Genomic DNA, 16568 nt, shown 5'->3' with positions numbered 1-16568 from the left:
TGTTTTTGACAGGGGTAGAAGCAACCAATCACGACCTGGAACCTGCGGGTGAAGTTGCCGGAGCAACCGACACCCATAGAACTAGTGCCGTGATAAACGTGGTCCATGATTGGCTGCAGGTCGAAGTAATCGATGGGAAAGACAGCCCTGTCCTGTCAGGGATTCCTGTTCGCCATTCAATCAACTGCAACATTTTCGTACACCCTTTCATTCTCTGCCAAAATCGCGAAACAGACTTAGGAGATATTAAACAACTTCTTCGAAATATTTCACTTCCCCTCGGTGCCTCAAAAACTCATCGAAGAGGCTGGCTTGGACCTTATCAGCCAAAGACTCTTGCCTCGGCGTCATCGAAGAGTGTTGTTGCTATCTGATCCCTATAAAAGGAACATGTCGCCTTCATGCTGGTGACGCTCTCCAAGTAGGGAGACGCTGATTCACGAAGCCCTTTTTAACGAATGACACATCCCCGACACCACTGACTTGTATACCTGACATTACCCAGCCCACGGACCATTCACTTTCGCGGCGAACCGAAACGAGGTTTCCCCGGCCAGGGTGCATACTTCTACATGTTGATCATTCGAGCTGGCACAACGGTACAGGCGCCGTAGTACGGATCCTGGCATACGAAGTGGAAGTACTGCAGTTGTATGTGTCTTGGTTCAGGGCGACTAGACGGTTTGCGATGGAAGCCTGGTCCATTTTCAGGCGGATTGTCCAAAAGTCGGGTGCCCTTCGCCCGAGATATGAAGTAAATCTGATGGAACTGGGCATGCCCATACGATTGGCAATTGGAAATAGTTCATGACCACAAACGCTCACTACGTTGCGTAATCATTAGAACACGTTTTCACCGAGTCGAAACGATCATTCAGCGTAATCGCGGGGGGTTGTATTGGCTGTCCATGCCTAGACTGTCGCTTTATATAACCCTGCGAGGCACATAGAACCCACGCTGAGCCGAGACCTTCCCATGAAGACCACATGCAAGAACCCGACCCATCCCGTACACCACACTGAAGAAAAATCCGAGCTCTAGGCCGATACCGGTCGTTAACGTCGTAAGAAGGGTATTTAGTCGAAGAGACCGAAGCCCATGTCCTCGTCGGACTCCTCCTTCTCTGTAGCGGGGTTAGTTTCATCAACATCGACGTATCATGCACCATAACGCCGGGGGCGCACGTACCTTCCTCCTTGGGAGCCTCCTCCTTGGCGGCCTCCGCGGCACCACCAGCACCACCAGCAGGGGCAGCAGCACCGCCAGCACCGCCGGACGGGACGGAGGCAAGCTTGCCGGAGCCCTCAGAGATCAACTAGTTCACCCAGTCAGCAAGACCTGTTTTATGTATTTTTCCCCCAGGCGCAACTTGATTGAAGGGTTCTACGCACCTGGTTGATGTCCTTGCCCTCGAGCTCAGAGATGAGCTTCTCAAGACGCTCCTCATCGGCCTCGATACCGACGGACTCGAGAACGGTCTTCACGTCTTCGGCGGAGGGGGAGGTGTTGCCGCCCAGGCCGAGGAGGAGGTAAGCTGCGAGGTGCTTCATTTTGGATGTCTGCGAGGGAAAGGTGGTTGGGTTAGCTGGGTGTCATGGTTCGAACGTCGTGCGACTGCGAACTGCGACTGCGACGAGACTGATGGCAGACTGCCACAATGCGAAGAAAAACTGGGCGAACGTACAGGTGAGAGAAATTTGGCGAACACGAGAGGTCAATCAATTTAACCGCAAGTTGGGCGGAGACTGATTCTTCGAGTTCTGAGAAAGGTGGTAAAGAAGAGAATCGGTGTTGGAGTCCGGGAAACCGAGGAAGTCGAAAAAGTTACAGAAAAGTTACGCCCAAGTTTTCAATCGATGGTCGGTCTGTGGGCGCACCAATTCGGTAACCCGGCCCTAGGGCGAGGAAAGGCTGAATCTGTGGCTAGTGTTAACAATGTCCACCATGCACTAGCCACAGTGATCACGTAATAGAAACCCCACGTCCTGCATTCAGACCGAGCCCATCAGCTAGGCGTTGTGACGGATAAACTACAGCCAACCGAAGGTGGTCCGTGCGCTACAAACTCGCATTTCGTACGGGTCGCCCGCCTGGAAACATGAACTCTTGGAAAAGTTGCCTCCTCTTCTGCTGTCCTTTTTGCTCTCCTTGCCCTTCCCTTCAGACATACGGGCTTCTTATTTCTTACTTATCTTCCATAAACCCATACGGGTGGGTCTAGGACCGCGTCTATCAATATAAACAGGCCGCACCCAACTTGGCGCCGCCTTTTGGACTTCGTCCTCCGCGAAACCCAGTCTATTCCCCCCCCGCCACATCTGGCCAGATTTACTACCTTGCACCGAAACCCGGGTACCCCAATGACTCAATATCAGAACACATCCTAGGTGTTGTGTTGGCCGCGCGCTCGTCCTGATGGTAAAGTTGCAGTCTCAAACGTGCTTTTAAAACCACCCACTATGGTAAGCAGCCTCTGAATCTGAAATACCATCACTTCCGCCCGTGTCATTCCATTCTGTTAACACGGGTCTTTCCCCTCCCCCCAGATCGGCGACCTCCTGGCTCAGATCACTGGCGAACCAGTGCAGCAGACATCCACACCTCCCGCCTCCAAGCCAATCGGTCCTCTGAAACGGAAAGCCAACGATGACACACGCAACAACTCCGCAAAGGCGCCTCGCCTCGAGGCAAGTACAAGGGGTGCCGGTGGTTCCACAACAAATCCGAGGCCGACGGATAGGCCAGCATCGACTCCATACAGAGGTACTGCGATGAGTCGTCCAACCGGCGCATCAAGACCGACAGGTGGCCAGACCGTGAGGCCCGCCGCCCCCGCTTCAACGCCGGCCAAGACATCCAGCGGAACAAATGGAATGAATGGCACGAATGCTACGAATGGCGCCAGACCGACGTCGGCCAGCGTTCGAAAGGGACCAACTGCCCCTGCTACGACTGCTCCATCCTCCGCAGCCGCCCCGTCAGCCAAGCCGGCACCCCCAAAGAAAGGCTCCTATGCGGAGATTCTAGCTCGGGCCAAACTTGCCCAGACAACCATGGGTCAAGTTGGAAAGATCCAGCATAAAGGAACAGAAAAGAAGAAGGAACGGCCAGAAGCCAAGAAGGATGCGAAGCAACCAGTTCCAACGACGATATCCAGATACCAGGGCACTGCTCGGCCCGCGAACGGCACCTCGAGAGCTCCAACGACTCCCGCCTTACAGCGTCGAGCGACGAGCACGGGCGCCATGTCAAAGGATACGCGGAACCTGGATACAGACAGGCCCAGGATGAAACGGTCCGCCTCAGTAACGGAGGAGGAGCCCAAGAAGGTAAAGAAGGCCGCTCTCGCAACAACAGGGTATACGGGTACCGCTCGCCCCCGCCCAGGCGCTACGACGTCGGCCAACTCCAGGAAACCCGCTGCGCCCGGCGGTGCTCTGTTGAACCCTCGCGCCGGCGCTCGCTATGGTGGGTCGGCCAGGCGTTCACGATACGAGGAAGAAGACGAGGAGCTGGACGATTTCATCGAATACGACGACGAGGAAGAGGAACCGGTTGGTGGACCTCGGTACAGATACGATTCAGGCTCCGAGTCCGATATGGAGGCCGGCATGGACGACATCTACGAAGAAGAGGCACGTGCCGCACGTGCCGCTCGGCTGGAGGACCTGGAGCAGGAGAAGTTGGAGAGGCGCCTCAAAGCGGAGAAGGAAGAGCGCAGGCGGCGATTCCTCGAGGAGCAGAAGAAGAAAAACCGAGGCTAGTCATGCTGCCACCTGTGATTCCCAGTTCTGGCAGCCAGGTTTCTTCTCTTCTTTTTTCTTCTGTTTCTGGTTTGTTTTGGGGGGTTTTCATAGAGGAGAATGTCGATCAGGATGTGGTTTATCAGTTTGAAGGGACACATTACATGCTAGGCGCAGCAGGGTGGCCGGGCATGCTCTTTCCCCCTTTATCCCACTCATCAGCGACGGCGTTGGCTATGTCTTTGTTTTACAGAACCATTTTTGTTTGTACCATTTTCTTTTACTGTTTTGCTTTGTTTGTCCCCCCAGTTGTCAGGCAGTGTGAATATATGGTTCCCGGGAATTATACATGCCCGAAAGCTTTTCCCAGGCATTTCCAATCAAGTTGTGTTGGTTTTATAGTCTCAGACGCTGTGGCAGGGCGTAACGGGGTGGGGCTTCAATCCACGATTCCCCTGAATCCATCTTCCACACGGAAGGTACTAGATGCTGCACACGGACCCATTTCTCGGCGTATTTAAAGTCACTCTACCTGATTACCAGGGAGGAGGATTCCAGTAAAATCAATCAAGTTGTTCCTTATTCTGATTCTGACATATAGGTAGGGATGTGACTATACATCAAGTGCCACTTCACCTGACCTCCTCGTCATAATTGTAAGGAGTGACTAGAGTCCTTTCCTGGCACGCCTTATAAGGTAGCTGGTGATGTCACTGAGGCAGTAACTTATCATTATTACCTTACTCCATAACTTGACATGAGTTAGAGAGTAATTCAGGCTATGACCAACTATTCGTAATTTACTTTACAATAGACCGGGTATCAGCCAACAGGGACGAACTATTATCCCAAGTCGTTTTCATAGACGCCTTTCCGAGATCCGATATCAAAGCTGACCAATGGCCCTAACAGAATGGGCAACCTCCAGGCACTGCAGGGGCAACACTTGGCCCTGGCATCAGGAGTACCCCCCAGGCGATGAAGTATAAGGGATGGTTGCGCGCTGCTCGAACATAGCTCCTGCACACGTGGCCTGTCTTGTGTTGTTATGTTTGCTGTAATGGCTTCATCCAAGAGAGCTGGATCATCAACAACAAGACCTCCCAATCATCTCAGCCAAAAAAAAAAAAAAAAAAATGGCGGACGGCGTAGCGGCAGAAGGTAGTGCGGCTTCTAATCCAGAATATCGTAGGGAACACTGGCTTGGTATGACAGCGCAAGAAATGCTCCAGGTGGCTCTGCTGAGGCTGACTTCAATGCAGCAGGCTTGAGGCTTTAGGGTATGATTTTGGAAAACCCAAATCAAAATAGCAAACCCAAGATGTATATTCCCAAACTCAGGCCACGAAGCCAAAAATAAAAGGAAAGGAAAGGAAAGAAAAAGAGTAAGTGGTCTTGGGTATCGAAATATCGGAACTGACTAGACGGTGCCTAGCAGGGGATTCAGGGAAGGTCCTCCGACTTCAGACCGGCATTGCCGTATCCACTGAGATTCCAGCCCTTATATTGCACAGAGGCACCAGTCTGAGCCGTCTGAAGAGCAGATGGGGGAGGTTTGTGAGGTGGAAGACCATGGTCCTGCCTGACGGGAGGCTTCGGAAGTGACGAGGGCGCAGCGGGGAGAGTGCTTGTCTGCTGTTGCCGTGCCTGTCGTCTCTGCTCCTTCTGCTGCTGCGCGCGAGACTGGCCGACAACAACGGTAGACTGTCCGTTGGCGGTGGCAGCATCGAGCGGTTTGACAACACCCTTTTCACGCAGGTACTGAATCGATTGCAGCACGGTGAGATCCTCCTGGTCCTTGTCGTTCAAGATGAGACGTTGCTGGATTGTCAGTTGCCCGTTATTGGCATCCCGCTCCCTAATGGCTGCCTCGCGGACTTGAGGATCATGAACAAAGCGGCACTTGCCCTTCTTGCCGCAAGTTCCTCCAGTAGAGTAGTACTTGCAGTGCTTCGTGACATCGGCCTTTTTCGCGGGCGGGGGTGGTGGAAGTTGTGGCTGGGAACGCGTGGACAGGACTTCCGGCGCATCGTCGTCGTCGCCCTGAGACTTTGTCACGGAAGGGGGCGAGGTATCTCTCATCTCATCGCCCTCATCCTGTTGCTCTCGTTTGCGCTTGATGGACGACTCGACCTTTTCAAGCTGCTTCCGAAGCTCCATGGCTATTTTCTCCTCCTTCTCAAGAGCCGCGGCACGCTTGTCTCCACTTGCCAGCTCGGCAGACTGCTTGGCCTTGACGCGAGCCGCCGTGGGATAGTGTTTCTTTCGCTCGGCAATATATGCGGCAATATCCGTGATCCTGAAGCAAGGATAGTCAGTCAATTGAAGTTCGGAAGGAAGAAACGCTTCTTTGCGGTGGGAGCTTACTGAAGGGCATCGTCTCCAATGACTTTGCATAGAGTCTCCTCTTCTTTCTCGTCGTCCTCCTCCGAATCAGAACCTTGACCGGGCGTCAACCCAAGAGTGTTCGTCTTCCGTTTCTTCTTTTTCCCGGACGAGTTGGAATCATGCTTCTGAGGCACATGAGGCACAGGGTTCGCATCAGGGCGTGGGCCTTGGTGGTGGCGCGGTCTCGCCTTATCGCCACTGTGATGAGGGTTCCTACCCCTCATGTTACCCCCCCCACGGAACCCGCCACGGCTGCGACCGGCATAATGACCGTCCTGCTTGTTGTGGTACGGCTCAGGGGCAGGTGTATGGGACGGGGGTGGAGGTGGAGGGGGATATGGGGGGTACTGCGTCGGCTGTGGGGGGTATGATGCGGCACGGGCATCAGGATAGTGTTGGGCATAGCCGCCGTTCACTTGAGGCTGCACGTTCTGAACCACATAGTCGGTTCGGGCAGGCGCTCCCATACTTAGAGCCCTGGCGCCCCCTCTCCTATCCGCGCCATAACCACCCCGGTGTTGGTGCTGGTGCTGGTGCTGGTGCTGGTGCTGGCCAGTGCCATACTGCGGCTGGGGCTGGGGCTGGGGCTGGGGCTGTTGCTGCTGGCGGTCATGACCCCCCCACTGCTGCTGACCGTTGTACGGGGCAGGGGCGTGGTAGGGATAATGATGCTGCTGCGGCTGGGGAGGAGGGGGCGGAACGTATGCTGGCTGGTGAACAGGAACTTGGGATTGCGCATAGGCCTGGGGGGCATAATTAGGGTGGTAGTTGGCAGTGGAAAGGGGCGCCGGTGTATGTGGCTGTGGTTGCTGGGCAGAAGGATGCCCATGGTCCTGAGGCCATTGATGATGCGGCGTAGGATATCCGCCAGTGGTTGGCGGCGAAGTTGAGTAGCTGGTATTAGCGTAGGGCTGTTGGGCATGCGCACCATAGTCGTACTGGGAATGAGGAGGTTGATACTCGGGTCGAGGGGGGCCTTGATACCCTCCACGACCACCTCGCGATGCAGATGTCCCACCACCGCGAGATGAGCCATGGCGTTGGTAATGGCCGGTGGGATGGGTATAGGAAGCATGGCCGGCTGGCGAAGCCTGGGGTGGTGGAGGAGGCGGTGGGCCGTAGTTGTAGGTCGACATTGTGCTATGACAACTCAACCGTGTGACAAGGGCAAAAAGGCTTGAAGAAGAGCAGTAAAAGGAATGAGAAGGCGCGCACGCGTTGAATGAAATGTGCGATAAGAAAGGGGAAAGGTCGAAGTAGAGGCCAAAGCAGGTTGCCAGGGTTGGGCAAGGATTGTTTGCGTTCTCGAAGGATAATCGGCTGGTCGAGGATCGTGCTTGCAAAACGACAGGATAACCGAGGCTTCCTGCAAGTGAAAGCTGAGAAATAGTATGTGAACGGACGTTGAAAGAGAACTCGTGTTGGAGACAATTCAAGGTCGAGGATCGAGGATCAAGATGCTGAAGCTGGGAAACCATTCAATACCACAAGGTAGTGGTGTTTTTTTCACGTGGTATGCCTCTATGTACTTCTTATAGGTATAACCCGTCCTTTCCAGCCTGGTACCTAAGAATGAGGAACCGAAGTCATTTGTAGCTAATACGAAGTAAATCACGTGCGCACGTGGAGCTGATAACCTAGTTCTACCTGAGACGAGAACCAAGTGGGTTGTCCATACCAAGACGGCGGTCAAAGTGGGGTGCGTGTGTGAGGAAGTAGGGAACGTACTTTGATAACAGCTTCTGAGAAGGAACTCACTAATAAAAGCCGACGAACTACCTCAAACTCAAAGGGCTTTATTATATTAGGCTGAGGCAAAGATTCATAACACACCCACTTTGCTATTACGAACCTATTTTCTTCTTTCTTATTCAACAATCTGAACTTATCATGAAGTAATAATTGCTGCTTCACCATGTTCATTCTCGTGAGTAATTCCTACTCATTCACCCATTCACGTACGTGTAGATTAGTAAGTAAGGTATTAACTGATCTTATGTGAAGACAAAAGTTGCGGATCTTGTCCAAATTGCACCCGATGACTTCAAGAAGAAGAGTATCGTCGCAATAGAAGACTATATCAATGCCAAGTATGCCAACAAGGTGATCCAAAAAATCGGCCTTTGCATTTCCCTTTATGACCTGCTTTGGGCCTCTGAAGGACTCATTGGCCATGGAACTGGCCTCGTGAATGTCAATGGTATGCATGCCTCTGTATGCCCACGCGCAAAGGAGGAGCTTGTTTGGGCTGACTGTTTTACCAGTGGAGTTCCGAATTATCGTCTTCCGGCCTTTCAAGGGTGAAGTCATGTTCGGCAGGATACGAAGCTCCACGCCTTCAGGAATCAATGGTGGGTTTGAAAGTCTCGTTGTTGCCTCGGCCCTGGAATCGTGTTGGCTGACAGAAAGGCTGCAGTGAGAACTGACTTCTTCGACGACATTTTTGTTCCCTTTGATGAACTTCCCGAGGGAGCCGAGTACAACCACCAAGAGCAGTTATGGATCTGGAACTGTGACGAGGAAACCCGCCTCTACTATGACAACCATGAGATGGTCCGCTTCCAGGTCATCGACGAGGAATGGCACGACCAGACCCCAGCAGGACCGAACCAGAATGAAGAGGATGCGCTTCAGGCGCCTTACAGGATCAAAGGTTCCATGGCCATGGATGGACTAGGTGTGTGTTTGTGGTGGGATGGAGACGAGGGAGAAGAAGGTGGAGAGGGGGAGGAAGGCTAGATCGCACTCGTGCGGAGGCATGCCGGGTGGCGGTATTCGTAAGACGGAGTTCTTTTTTTTTTTTCTTTCTTTTCCCTATCGTCTGTTATTCTACTTTACCCCTTGATACCCTTGAGCAGTCGTAGCTCAACGTCGTCGAGGACCGAGTAATGGTCAATAACGGCTATGTTTTCAGCTTCACCTAGGAACTGCTTGTTTGTATCCGGCCCAGCGCCGAGCATCGGCTGGTTGGGCGGCGGTCCCATTTGGCCCATTTGTTGTGCCATCTGGCTAGCGGCTGCGGTTGATCTATCAGTAGATGCTTTTCCCCCAAGGACAAAACTCGCACCAGTGCTTTAACGTACCATTATCGCTTCCGAGAAGAAACACGAAAACAGGCTGAAGTCCAAAGATGCACAAGAAGTACCAGCTGATGCTTGACATCCACCGGGGATCCATTTCCTTGGTGGCGACTCCGGCTTGTAGCATACTCTTGAACTTGATCGTGATCGGGAAAGGCAGTTTTGCTGCCGCATGTCAGTCTCGTTTCGCTGTTATACGTACGCGGCACTGCCTGCATCTCGACTCACTAATGACATAACCACTGAAGAATGCGCTGATCCAGCTCATAATGAGGGTGTTGGGGATGATCATAGCCATGTTGTTCTTCATCATGCCCATCATGCCATCCATAGCTCCCGGGTCAGTCAACGGGTTCGTAGGAGCTTGATCCTTTCCAGCTCCATTCTTGAGATAGGCGCCCGACTCGTAGGCATTGATAAGGACTTCGCGACGCGCTTCGAACGACTTCTTGGACAGGACGTGGTGGTTGTTTCGCACTGTTTGTCCATGGATTAGAGAGCGCTGCTCTTTCATGGTTGGTCTGTCAATAATCTTCGAAGGCGTAGCGAGAAGGACGGAGGCATAGTGGCGAAGGATGCCCGTCAATACCATCACAACGGTAATGGGCACCAGGATCCAGTAACTATAGGAGTCTCGTCAACAAAACAAGCAGTAAGAACGAAAGGAAAATCTGCGTACAATAACTGGGGATCCCGGTGGATCGTCTGGTCAGGTAATTGTGCCATGTCTGTCTTTCTGGATGCACTGTACCGAGGGCAGGAGCATGTACAATGACGGACAGTTTTGTGTCGAGATGATGGTGATGCAAGCTGGGAGCTGGGAGCTGGGAGCTGGGAGCTGGGAGCTGGGAGTCGAGATGGATCCCGGTTGTTGCACACTTGTCCGAGCATCAGAGACTCTTATTGCTATAGGGGGTTTTATGCAAGCATTCCATCATCTCGGAAGTGAATGTTTCCTGTTAGCGGGGTCATTCCCCACCCCACGGTGGCGCATGTTCTTCGGCAACGCTATACCCTTTATAGTCACTACCTGTCTTCTCTGCGCATCGCTTTGGGAAGGCCAGCCTGGAGCTTTCACGACGGGAACCTTGGAAGCGCATTGGCGTGTCTGAATATCGAATATCCCACCAAACCTTAGTCAATTGCCAACCCCAAGTTGACCACTGGAAATGTCGTCTCAAGAAAGGATAACGGTTTATAACCAAGCAGGTAAAAATCACGTGTCCTTTTCCATGTACTAGCCAGTGATGGCGTGAATGAGGTCGAGATTCCGGACGGGACAACCAAGACTCACCCCATAGTTGCAGACCTTAAACACACTTCAGACGATGCCATTGCGAACTACCTCAACTCCCTTCGCTTCACCCAATCTCACACTCTGACCGATGTCCGCCTAGGCCTGGGCTACTCAGCATTCCTGATCGCCGCGGCCTGTTTCGCCTGGGACTATAAGTTCGGTTTTTTTGCGACCAAACCCTACACAGCAGCTGCTGTGGTGCTATATACCCTCCTGCAGGGCGCCCTGACCCTATGGGTTTGGCTCGTCGAGAAGGGCGTCGTATATGAAGGCATCTCACCGGACGGTGAGAAGGTAAATGCTGCTGCTTCCAACCCATATTCCGTCACAAGATAGCTGACACGGTTCTGGCCACGCAGATCTCCATTACAACCTCCACGACCAAGAACGTCCCCGTGTACAACCTCACAATCACCATTACCCCCAAGTCTGGCCCTCCCGTCACCCTTAACATCTCCCGCCCTTTCAATCAGTGGTTCGACTCTCAGGGCCACTTCGTCGCTGTCCCCTTCCAGGAGATGTTCGCCTCCAACGTTTCCGCCATTGGCAAGCTAGACGCCAAACGCGTGAAAACACCCTCTGCCTCCATGGCGCCAGCCGCCGGTGGCTACTCAACCGAGATGCTGGATGCTGTGCTCGACGCCTCCACTGCCAGTGCTACGGGTAGTGTAGATAGCGCAGAAGCCACCGCGAAGAAACCCAAGCGGAGGAAGGCTTAAATTCCGGGTGGGGAGCGAGACGTGCGTAGAGTGGCGGGATACACCATCTCATGTCTCTCAGGGAGGCGTGAGGGGAAGTAGTCAAAGCGATATATCGCATTAGGCACGTAAAATAAAATCATATCTAGTGAAAGCTCTCTGCAGCATGCCACCTGTCTATTCATGGGGGCATACGTGCGCCTGCCACATTCTGTGAGAGATGAAATGTGACTTAGGAGGGTGTTATAGCGAGCTATGGCCAGGGTCATCGAATGCATCCAAAACTAACCCCTTTTCAAAAGCCAAAACTCCGTCCCTTATCCTCTAATAGGGGGTGGGTATGGATATATCTAATATATATCCAATCCTATTTTCTAAAGGAGAAATCAACACCACGATACCAAAACCAAAGCCATCTATGTTCTTCCACCAAACACCCATTCTAGCCAAGCTCCCGTAGTCGTTCGCTGTCGCCTAACAGTCACTCTTCACCGTATCAGGTTGTGCCAAGCCGAAATAGCAGAGTGAGCGTTTGCGCGTGTCTCGCGATAAGAGTCTCCCAGAATCCGTCCAAGACGTCGAACCACCGCAGGAGCCTCGTTGCGCAGGTGTCTCGCTTCGTAGTGCTTTGTCAAGTCGCGTAGGATCTCGAGTGCAAGGACTTGGATACGCGGGATAAGTGGACTGTTCTTTGAACCGCCGTCTTTAGTCATCGCGTGAAGAGCCTCCAAGTTGATGGCACCTCGGTTCCGCTTCCTCTCGTGCTCCGTGGGGACCAGTACTGAGGTACAAATGTCAATGATGCTCCCAAGGAACGGCGTGACTTGATCTGAGCCTTTCTGGCAAATCGTTTTCACCAACTGGAGACCGTAGAGAGTTTCGAGGCTGAGCGGTAGCATGCGCACTACACAGATGATCATCCGGATGATTTGTTCCATATCATCCTCGTATATCTCCAAGCTCAGGTTCCTAAGTGCATGGAGGACAGCGATGCTATAGTTGGCCGCAATCGTCATACTTGTGCTGCCATCCTTCTTGGGCAACGCCAGGTCAAGCATAGGTTTGACAATCTCCATGTAGGCTCTTTGACGCCAAAGGGGATTAACCACCCTGGGATGGGAGTCTGTTTGCAGAACTGGCGACTCCTTGAAGAGAATCTCAATGTCAGAAGCGAACATGTGGCCAGCCTCCAGGTCTGCTGGTCCCCTGATGATTGCGGCAAGGATGGCTTTGAGGTAGTTCCCTTTGTAGCGTCGTAGAGCCCCGGCCGTGATGTAAAGTACTGGTCGAGCCATTAATTTCCGGACCTCCGAAATACTTTGGCCGGCTCGTTGGCTGACATGCCAGGCAAGTAGTTCTGACTGCTGCAGGTCCATCTTCGAATGGGCATCAGAAACGGCAGTTTCGATCTGCGCCCGGGCCGAATCAAGGACGTTGGTCAACTCATTTAACGGAATCTTATTGGAGACGTTCATCAGAAGGGACATGAGACTAGTCAGAGGTTGTGGCGGGAGGGTCGGGTCGACTCGCGAGAGAAGACCGGCGAAGAAGAGTCTCGTAATTATACCAGATGACATCTATGACGGGTCAGCAAGGGGAACAGGGACACAAAGGCTCGGTCTCACTCACAGGGTCAACAGGGATCGTCGTCAGTTGGAGAGGAGCCATGATCCCAAAAGCCAGAAGGACGAGGCACTCGTTGGTCAGGGGGTTGATGGGAAAGCTGGGAGGGTTGCTCCAGTCGATCTCAAGCTCAGGGGTGAACTTGGAGGCCATGACGTCCCGGAGACTCTGGTGGCCTCCAGATTCAGCTTCCGAGCCCAGGCCATCAACAAGGACGTCCTCCGCGCGGAATAACGCAGGTACTTGTTCCAAGAGGCGCAGCTGGTTCTGCTCCCAGAACCCCAAGCGCGAAATGGCAAATTGGGCAACACGTGAAATAAGCACTGCGTAGCTGTACTCATTATCCTTGCCCTGAAAATCTTCGCTGAGCCGGATGCCGATCGTTGTAGCATTCTCGGAGCTGATGATACTGGTTGCTCGCCGGTACAACTGACGGGCGACGAACAAGTAGACAAGCAGCATGTCGCCAACCAGCTGCTGGCGACTTTCCGTTGCAAGAAGTTTCTTATAGTAGGGCTCGGAATCGGAAGTTCCCTCGTTTTCGTCCTCCAGAGTTTTCACCATGCTTTCATCCTGGAGGGTAGGCAGGGAAGAAAAGCGACTGGATACGTACCGAACCCATCGCCCCGGGCTGAACCGTAAGTCATCCTTCAAGCCAGTATCGTACCCTTCCACCTTCTTCTCCCGAACAGGACGTTCAAGGGAGTTTTCACAGGCGACCCAAAAGGTATACATGGTTGTGTGGATGCCGATGGCATATTCGGCCCAGACTCCAGCCGGAGCCTTGCGGTTGATCATCGACTGCAGTTGACGCAACAAGGAACTTAGCAGGAGCACCGAGTGCTGTAGTTTGTCTTCCGAAACAGGAAGCTCAGAGCAGCCAATGAAGGCCAGTTTGGGCAGCATAGATCTGAGCCGAGTCCACAGTTCCTCGAAAGACACATTCGTGGCCCCCTCGAATATCGCAAAGGAGTCGGTGACGAGCTTAGAGAAGGCGTCAGGAATTCTCGTGACGGCGGCCTGTAGCGCACGGATGGCGGCCTGGAGAAGAGCCAATGCTTCTTCTGACTCTTCGTCCTTCGTGCGGAAAGCTCTGCTGAGTAGGAATGAGGAAAGATCGGAAATAATTTCAGACGCATCTTCAGGGGCCAGTATCGAGTCACCGATCTGAGAGCATGTAACGGAATGCTGTTGTTTGAAGAGGAGGGCTAGGCCTTGAATAGCTTTCTCGCCGATAATCAACGTCTCTTTTGATGCTTCGGGATGGATCGCCTGCTGGAACGGCTGCGAGAATACGTCCCGGTAAAGTGAGACAAAGGCCGGTTCCGTACGCTGCAGAACGCCGACGTGATGGGGGGTCAAGGCGGCGGTGGATTGCTGCATACGAGCGCAGCGCACCTCTTGCAGAGAGTTGAGTAGGTTGAGAAGGCTCACTGTATGGTCGGTGGACTTAGCATGTCGAAGACTGTCCTTAACCGGCTGCAGAGCGGCAAACGCGACGAGGGCAAAGGCAGAAGGGCTTCCGGAGGAGACGGCCAGGAGGAGCTTTTGCGCGGCAGGAGTGTAGGTCGGGTTGTCGAGGTCGTCGAGGCAGTCCTGCTGTACTGTGTGTACAAGACGCTGGAGGTTATCACCATCGAGTCGGCTGAAAAGAGCGCCGATGACTTGCAAGGTCTCCTTGACGGCGTCCTCGACCTCGCCGTTACGGACCTCGTACTTCAAGCTCGTCCATATCTTGTCTGCAAAGGGGATAACGCCTTGATTGGCGTCGGTACATTTCTGCAGACACGCCTTCAGCGTCCTGAGTATGTCCAGCTGGGGGAAATGTCAGCAGGGAACTCCCAAAGTATAAAACTCAATTAACGACGGACCTTGACAGTCGCCGTAAGACCTTCTCCCTGGTCAAGACGCTCAATCAAGAAAGGAAAAGCTTGGCCGGCAACGCTGTGATGCGCGGAGAAGCAATCCCGCAGGGCTACCTTGAGGTCCTCCGCAGTAATACCAGAGGGATGATGGGATGACCTTAGGGATATAGGAAAATAGGCAGAGAAGACGTTGAATATCTCTGTCACAACCTCGGGTGACGGAGAGTACTCTGTGAGGAACTTTCTTAAGATGCCGAACCAAGTTAGCAGACACATGGGGTCGCGTTCGTTCCGGCACAGCTGAAGGAGGTCGACCATAAAACCGGCAGATGCACCGTAGCGGTGTTGTAAGTCGCCGGCAGCATCGGGCTGGGAGACTATTTGGGAAATGAGGTCGTAGACCACGGCCCGTGTCTTGGGAGACTGCGCTTTGAAGTCATCCCCCAAGCCACAGACGCTCTGTATAATACGGTCTGCCTGCGTCGGTTTGAAGGCCTTCATGCTAGCCACGCGGCTGAGTGCTCTGGCGGCTGGCATGATACCATGTCTGTGGTCAATCTTAAACATGCTACCGAAGAAACTTATGAGGTGGGATACTTTTAGCCATGTTAGTTCTGGTCCATGCCGCGAGAACCAGGGACGGGTTAGATCATATTTGTACCTTGGTCGTGGTTCAGGAATTCGCTATCGAGGGCCTCTATCGTGTCTGCTAGAAAGGCGAGAGCTGTTTTGATTCTCACACATCAGTTGTTGGTTGGTTTCGCCGACGGCATCTCTTGGGCCGTTACCTTTTGAACGTGCGATGACATCTCCTGTTGATTCGCCCCCTTCGCCTACATCAGCGGAACCTTCATCGGCGGCGATCCACGACCCGATGGATTGAACCCATCGTAGAACCGGGTTGCTAGGGCGAGGATCGGACTGGATAGCTGTAGAGCATGTCCATATTAGCTTTCCGCAGGGGGAATAGGGGGAATTCGGAGAAACCGCCCAGCCAGTCCGGGATACCAACGAGGCCTTTCCAACTTACCCGACGCCGCATTTAATGCAGACCTCTTCTGCTTCTCCGGCTCGTCACTGAGGACATATTCCAGAGCCAGCGTCCGAAAATCGGTCATCCTTGTTGCTGGTTCACTTGCTATAAGCTGACCACGCTGTAGAGCATATGTTATAAGTCCACTGCTGTTGCCCTCGTAAGACTGGATGGGCCTTGTGTCTGCAGGTTAAGTTAGCATGAGCCCTAAGATGTAAGACGAAGGTAAACCTACAGTCTTTTACTCCGACAACCAGGGTCAATACCTTCGTCTGGCTTGAGAGACGTCTGCGCACAGGTCTTGCCCTTCGACACGCGGGGTTCCCCAAGGACGGGGAGTTGTGACCAGAAAGCAATGAATGGAGCAAGACTTTACGCCTGATCTCTTCTGTTGATCCCGGATGCGGATTTTGCGTAAGTGTATCACAGCTATAATGATCCAGAGACAGACAGTTGCCAAATGGATGAGAGGATGAAGGGTTCGCAAGTAAGGTAGGTAAGGTACCTTACATTGAGCATGCAAGATCGATGACCCGAGCAGGTGAGGTAAACATTGGACGCTGAGGGGTTAACAGAGCCTTATCGGTGTTATCTGCTCTCGTCAAGTACGATAAGGTATAAGGTACCTGAAATTCAAGGAGTGGCAACCAAGTGAGTACAATTTCCTAAAACAAACGACCGTTTTTGTAGGCCACCCAGGTTCTCAGCACCAACTGGAAGTTACGATAAGAAAGGAATATCACATAGCAACTCTCCGGTAATCAAGTATTTTATATTTAGTCCTCTGTCTCTGCAAGAAGAACTCCCGACAATGAGGGCGTCGTGTCTGAATCAGTTAGG

The 16568-nt window shown here is 52.9% G+C and overlaps 7 protein-coding genes across 7 annotated transcripts; 3 read left to right on the top strand and 4 right to left on the bottom strand.

Annotated features, from left to right (window-relative positions):
* Positions 1-873: 873 nt before the first annotated feature.
* On the bottom strand, positions 874-1791 carry SODALDRAFT_328967 (ribosomal protein 60S). The gene is made up of 3 exons (XM_028610817.1): positions 1393-1791; positions 1190-1316; positions 874-1124 (listed from the first exon to the last, which is right to left on the bottom strand). The coding sequence occupies exons 1-3, from the start codon at positions 1549-1551 to the stop codon at positions 1078-1080; spliced, it is 333 nt and encodes a 110-aa protein (XP_028463404.1). The 5' UTR covers positions 1552-1791; the 3' UTR covers positions 874-1077.
* Positions 1792-2351: 560 nt separating this feature from the next.
* On the top strand, positions 2352-3864 carry SODALDRAFT_70543 (SPT2-domain-containing protein). Its single transcript, XM_028615604.1, has 2 exons — positions 2352-2463; positions 2548-3864. Exons 1-2 carry the CDS (start codon positions 2461-2463, stop codon positions 3763-3765), a joined length of 1221 nt encoding a protein of 406 aa, XP_028463403.1. The 5' UTR covers positions 2352-2460; the 3' UTR covers positions 3766-3864.
* A 998-nt stretch (positions 3865-4862) lies between these two features.
* On the bottom strand, positions 4863-7607 carry SODALDRAFT_353249 (hypothetical protein). The gene is made up of 2 exons (XM_028613634.1): positions 6112-7607; positions 4863-6043 (listed from the first exon to the last, which is right to left on the bottom strand). Exons 1-2 carry the CDS (start codon positions 7266-7268, stop codon positions 5188-5190), a joined length of 2013 nt encoding a protein of 670 aa, XP_028463402.1. The 5' UTR covers positions 7269-7607; the 3' UTR covers positions 4863-5187.
* Positions 7608-7903: 296 nt separating this feature from the next.
* On the top strand, positions 7904-9119 carry SODALDRAFT_328964 (DNA-directed RNA polymerase III subunit 22.9 kDa polypeptide). Its single transcript, XM_028610816.1, has 4 exons — positions 7904-8059; positions 8137-8332; positions 8397-8483; positions 8549-9119. Exons 1-4 carry the CDS (start codon positions 8048-8050, stop codon positions 8869-8871), a joined length of 618 nt encoding a protein of 205 aa, XP_028463401.1. The 5' UTR covers positions 7904-8047; the 3' UTR covers positions 8872-9119.
* Positions 8660-10054, bottom strand: SODALDRAFT_328963 (transmembrane protein). Its single transcript, XM_028610815.1, has 4 exons — positions 9892-10054; positions 9441-9835; positions 9216-9377; positions 8660-9148 (listed from the first exon to the last, which is right to left on the bottom strand). The coding sequence occupies exons 1-4, from the start codon at positions 9936-9938 to the stop codon at positions 8967-8969; spliced, it is 786 nt and encodes a 261-aa protein (XP_028463400.1). The 5' UTR covers positions 9939-10054; the 3' UTR covers positions 8660-8966.
* Positions 10055-10267: 213 nt separating this feature from the next.
* On the top strand, positions 10268-11354 carry SODALDRAFT_70488 (microsomal signal peptidase 25 kDa subunit). Its single transcript, XM_028615603.1, has 3 exons — positions 10268-10421; positions 10520-10803; positions 10869-11354. The coding sequence occupies exons 1-3, from the start codon at positions 10382-10384 to the stop codon at positions 11226-11228; spliced, it is 684 nt and encodes a 227-aa protein (XP_028463399.1). The 5' UTR covers positions 10268-10381; the 3' UTR covers positions 11229-11354.
* Positions 11285-16253, bottom strand: SODALDRAFT_317166 (hypothetical protein). Its single transcript, XM_028609330.1, has 7 exons — positions 15964-16253; positions 15726-15911; positions 15484-15624; positions 15357-15419; positions 14702-15291; positions 12837-14645; positions 11285-12784 (listed from the first exon to the last, which is right to left on the bottom strand). Exons 2-7 carry the CDS (start codon positions 15811-15813, stop codon positions 11696-11698), a joined length of 3780 nt encoding a protein of 1259 aa, XP_028463398.1. The 5' UTR covers positions 15814-15911; positions 15964-16253; the 3' UTR covers positions 11285-11695.
* Positions 16254-16568: the final 315 nt, after the last annotated feature.

The sequence above is a fragment of the Sodiomyces alkalinus genome (assembly GCF_003711515.1).
Source record: "Sodiomyces alkalinus F11 unplaced genomic scaffold SODALscaffold_11, whole genome shotgun sequence".
Lineage (NCBI taxonomy): Eukaryota > Fungi > Ascomycota > Sordariomycetes > Glomerellales > Plectosphaerellaceae > Sodiomyces > Sodiomyces alkalinus.
The sequence above is the reverse complement of the archived record's forward strand: the minus strand, read 5'-3'. Positions and strand labels throughout refer to the sequence as shown.

What these genes read in the sequence shown, in the direction of transcription:
- SODALDRAFT_70488 (XM_028615603.1), top strand. Translation starts at nt 10,382, where the DNA reads ATGTCGTCTCAAGAAAGGATAACGGTTTATAACCAAGCAG. An exon ending in AACGGTTTATAACCAAGCAG is followed by an intron (nt 10,422 to 10,519) that starts GTAAAAATCACG and finishes CCATAGTTGCAG; the next exon opens with ACCTTAAACACACTTCAGAC. An exon ending in TCTCACCGGACGGTGAGAAG is followed by an intron (nt 10,804 to 10,868) that starts GTAAATGCTGCT and finishes CTGGCCACGCAG; the next exon opens with ATCTCCATTACAACCTCCAC.
- SODALDRAFT_328963 (XM_028610815.1), bottom strand. Translation starts at nt 9,938, where the DNA reads ATGGCACAATTACCTGACCAGACGATCCACCGGGATCCCCAGTTATT. An exon ending in CTTCAGTGGTTATGTCATTA is followed by an intron (nt 9,378 to 9,440) that starts GTGAGTCGAGAT and finishes GACATGCGGCAG; the next exon opens with CAAAACTGCCTTTCCCGATC. An exon ending in TCTTCTCGGAAGCGATAATG is followed by an intron (nt 9,149 to 9,215) that starts GTACGTTAAAGC and finishes GATCAACCGCAG; the next exon opens with CCGCTAGCCAGATGGCACAA.
- SODALDRAFT_317166 (XM_028609330.1), bottom strand. Translation starts at nt 15,813, where the DNA reads ATGACCGATTTTCGGACGCTGGCTCTGGAATATGTCCTCAGTGACGAG. An exon ending in TGTCATCGCACGTTCAAAAG is followed by an intron (nt 15,420 to 15,483) that starts GTAACGGCCCAA and finishes GAATCAAAACAG; the next exon opens with CTCTCGCCTTTCTAGCAGAC. An exon ending in CGACGATCCCTGTTGACCCT is followed by an intron (nt 12,785 to 12,836) that starts GTGAGTGAGACC and finishes GACCCGTCATAG; the next exon opens with ATGTCATCTGGTATAATTAC.
- SODALDRAFT_353249 (XM_028613634.1), bottom strand. Translation starts at nt 7,268, where the DNA reads ATGTCGACCTACAACTACGGCCCACCGCCTCCTCCACCACCCCAGGCT. An exon ending in ATTGGAGACGATGCCCTTCA is followed by an intron (nt 6,044 to 6,111) that starts GTAAGCTCCCAC and finishes TCCTTGCTTCAG; the next exon opens with GATCACGGATATTGCCGCAT.
- SODALDRAFT_328967 (XM_028610817.1), bottom strand. Translation starts at nt 1,551, where the DNA reads ATGAAGCACCTCGCAGCTTACCTCCTCCTCGGCCTGGGCGGCAACACC. An exon ending in AGGGCAAGGACATCAACCAG is followed by an intron (nt 1,317 to 1,392) that starts GTGCGTAGAACC and finishes TGGGTGAACTAG; the next exon opens with TTGATCTCTGAGGGCTCCGG. An exon ending in GGAGGCTCCCAAGGAGGAAG is followed by an intron (nt 1,125 to 1,189) that starts GTACGTGCGCCC and finishes ACCCCGCTACAG; the next exon opens with AGAAGGAGGAGTCCGACGAG.
- SODALDRAFT_328964 (XM_028610816.1), top strand. An exon ending in TGGCCTCGTGAATGTCAATG is followed by an intron (nt 8,333 to 8,396) that starts GTATGCATGCCT and finishes CTGTTTTACCAG; the next exon opens with TGGAGTTCCGAATTATCGTC. An exon ending in CACGCCTTCAGGAATCAATG is followed by an intron (nt 8,484 to 8,548) that starts GTGGGTTTGAAA and finishes GAAAGGCTGCAG; the next exon opens with TGAGAACTGACTTCTTCGAC.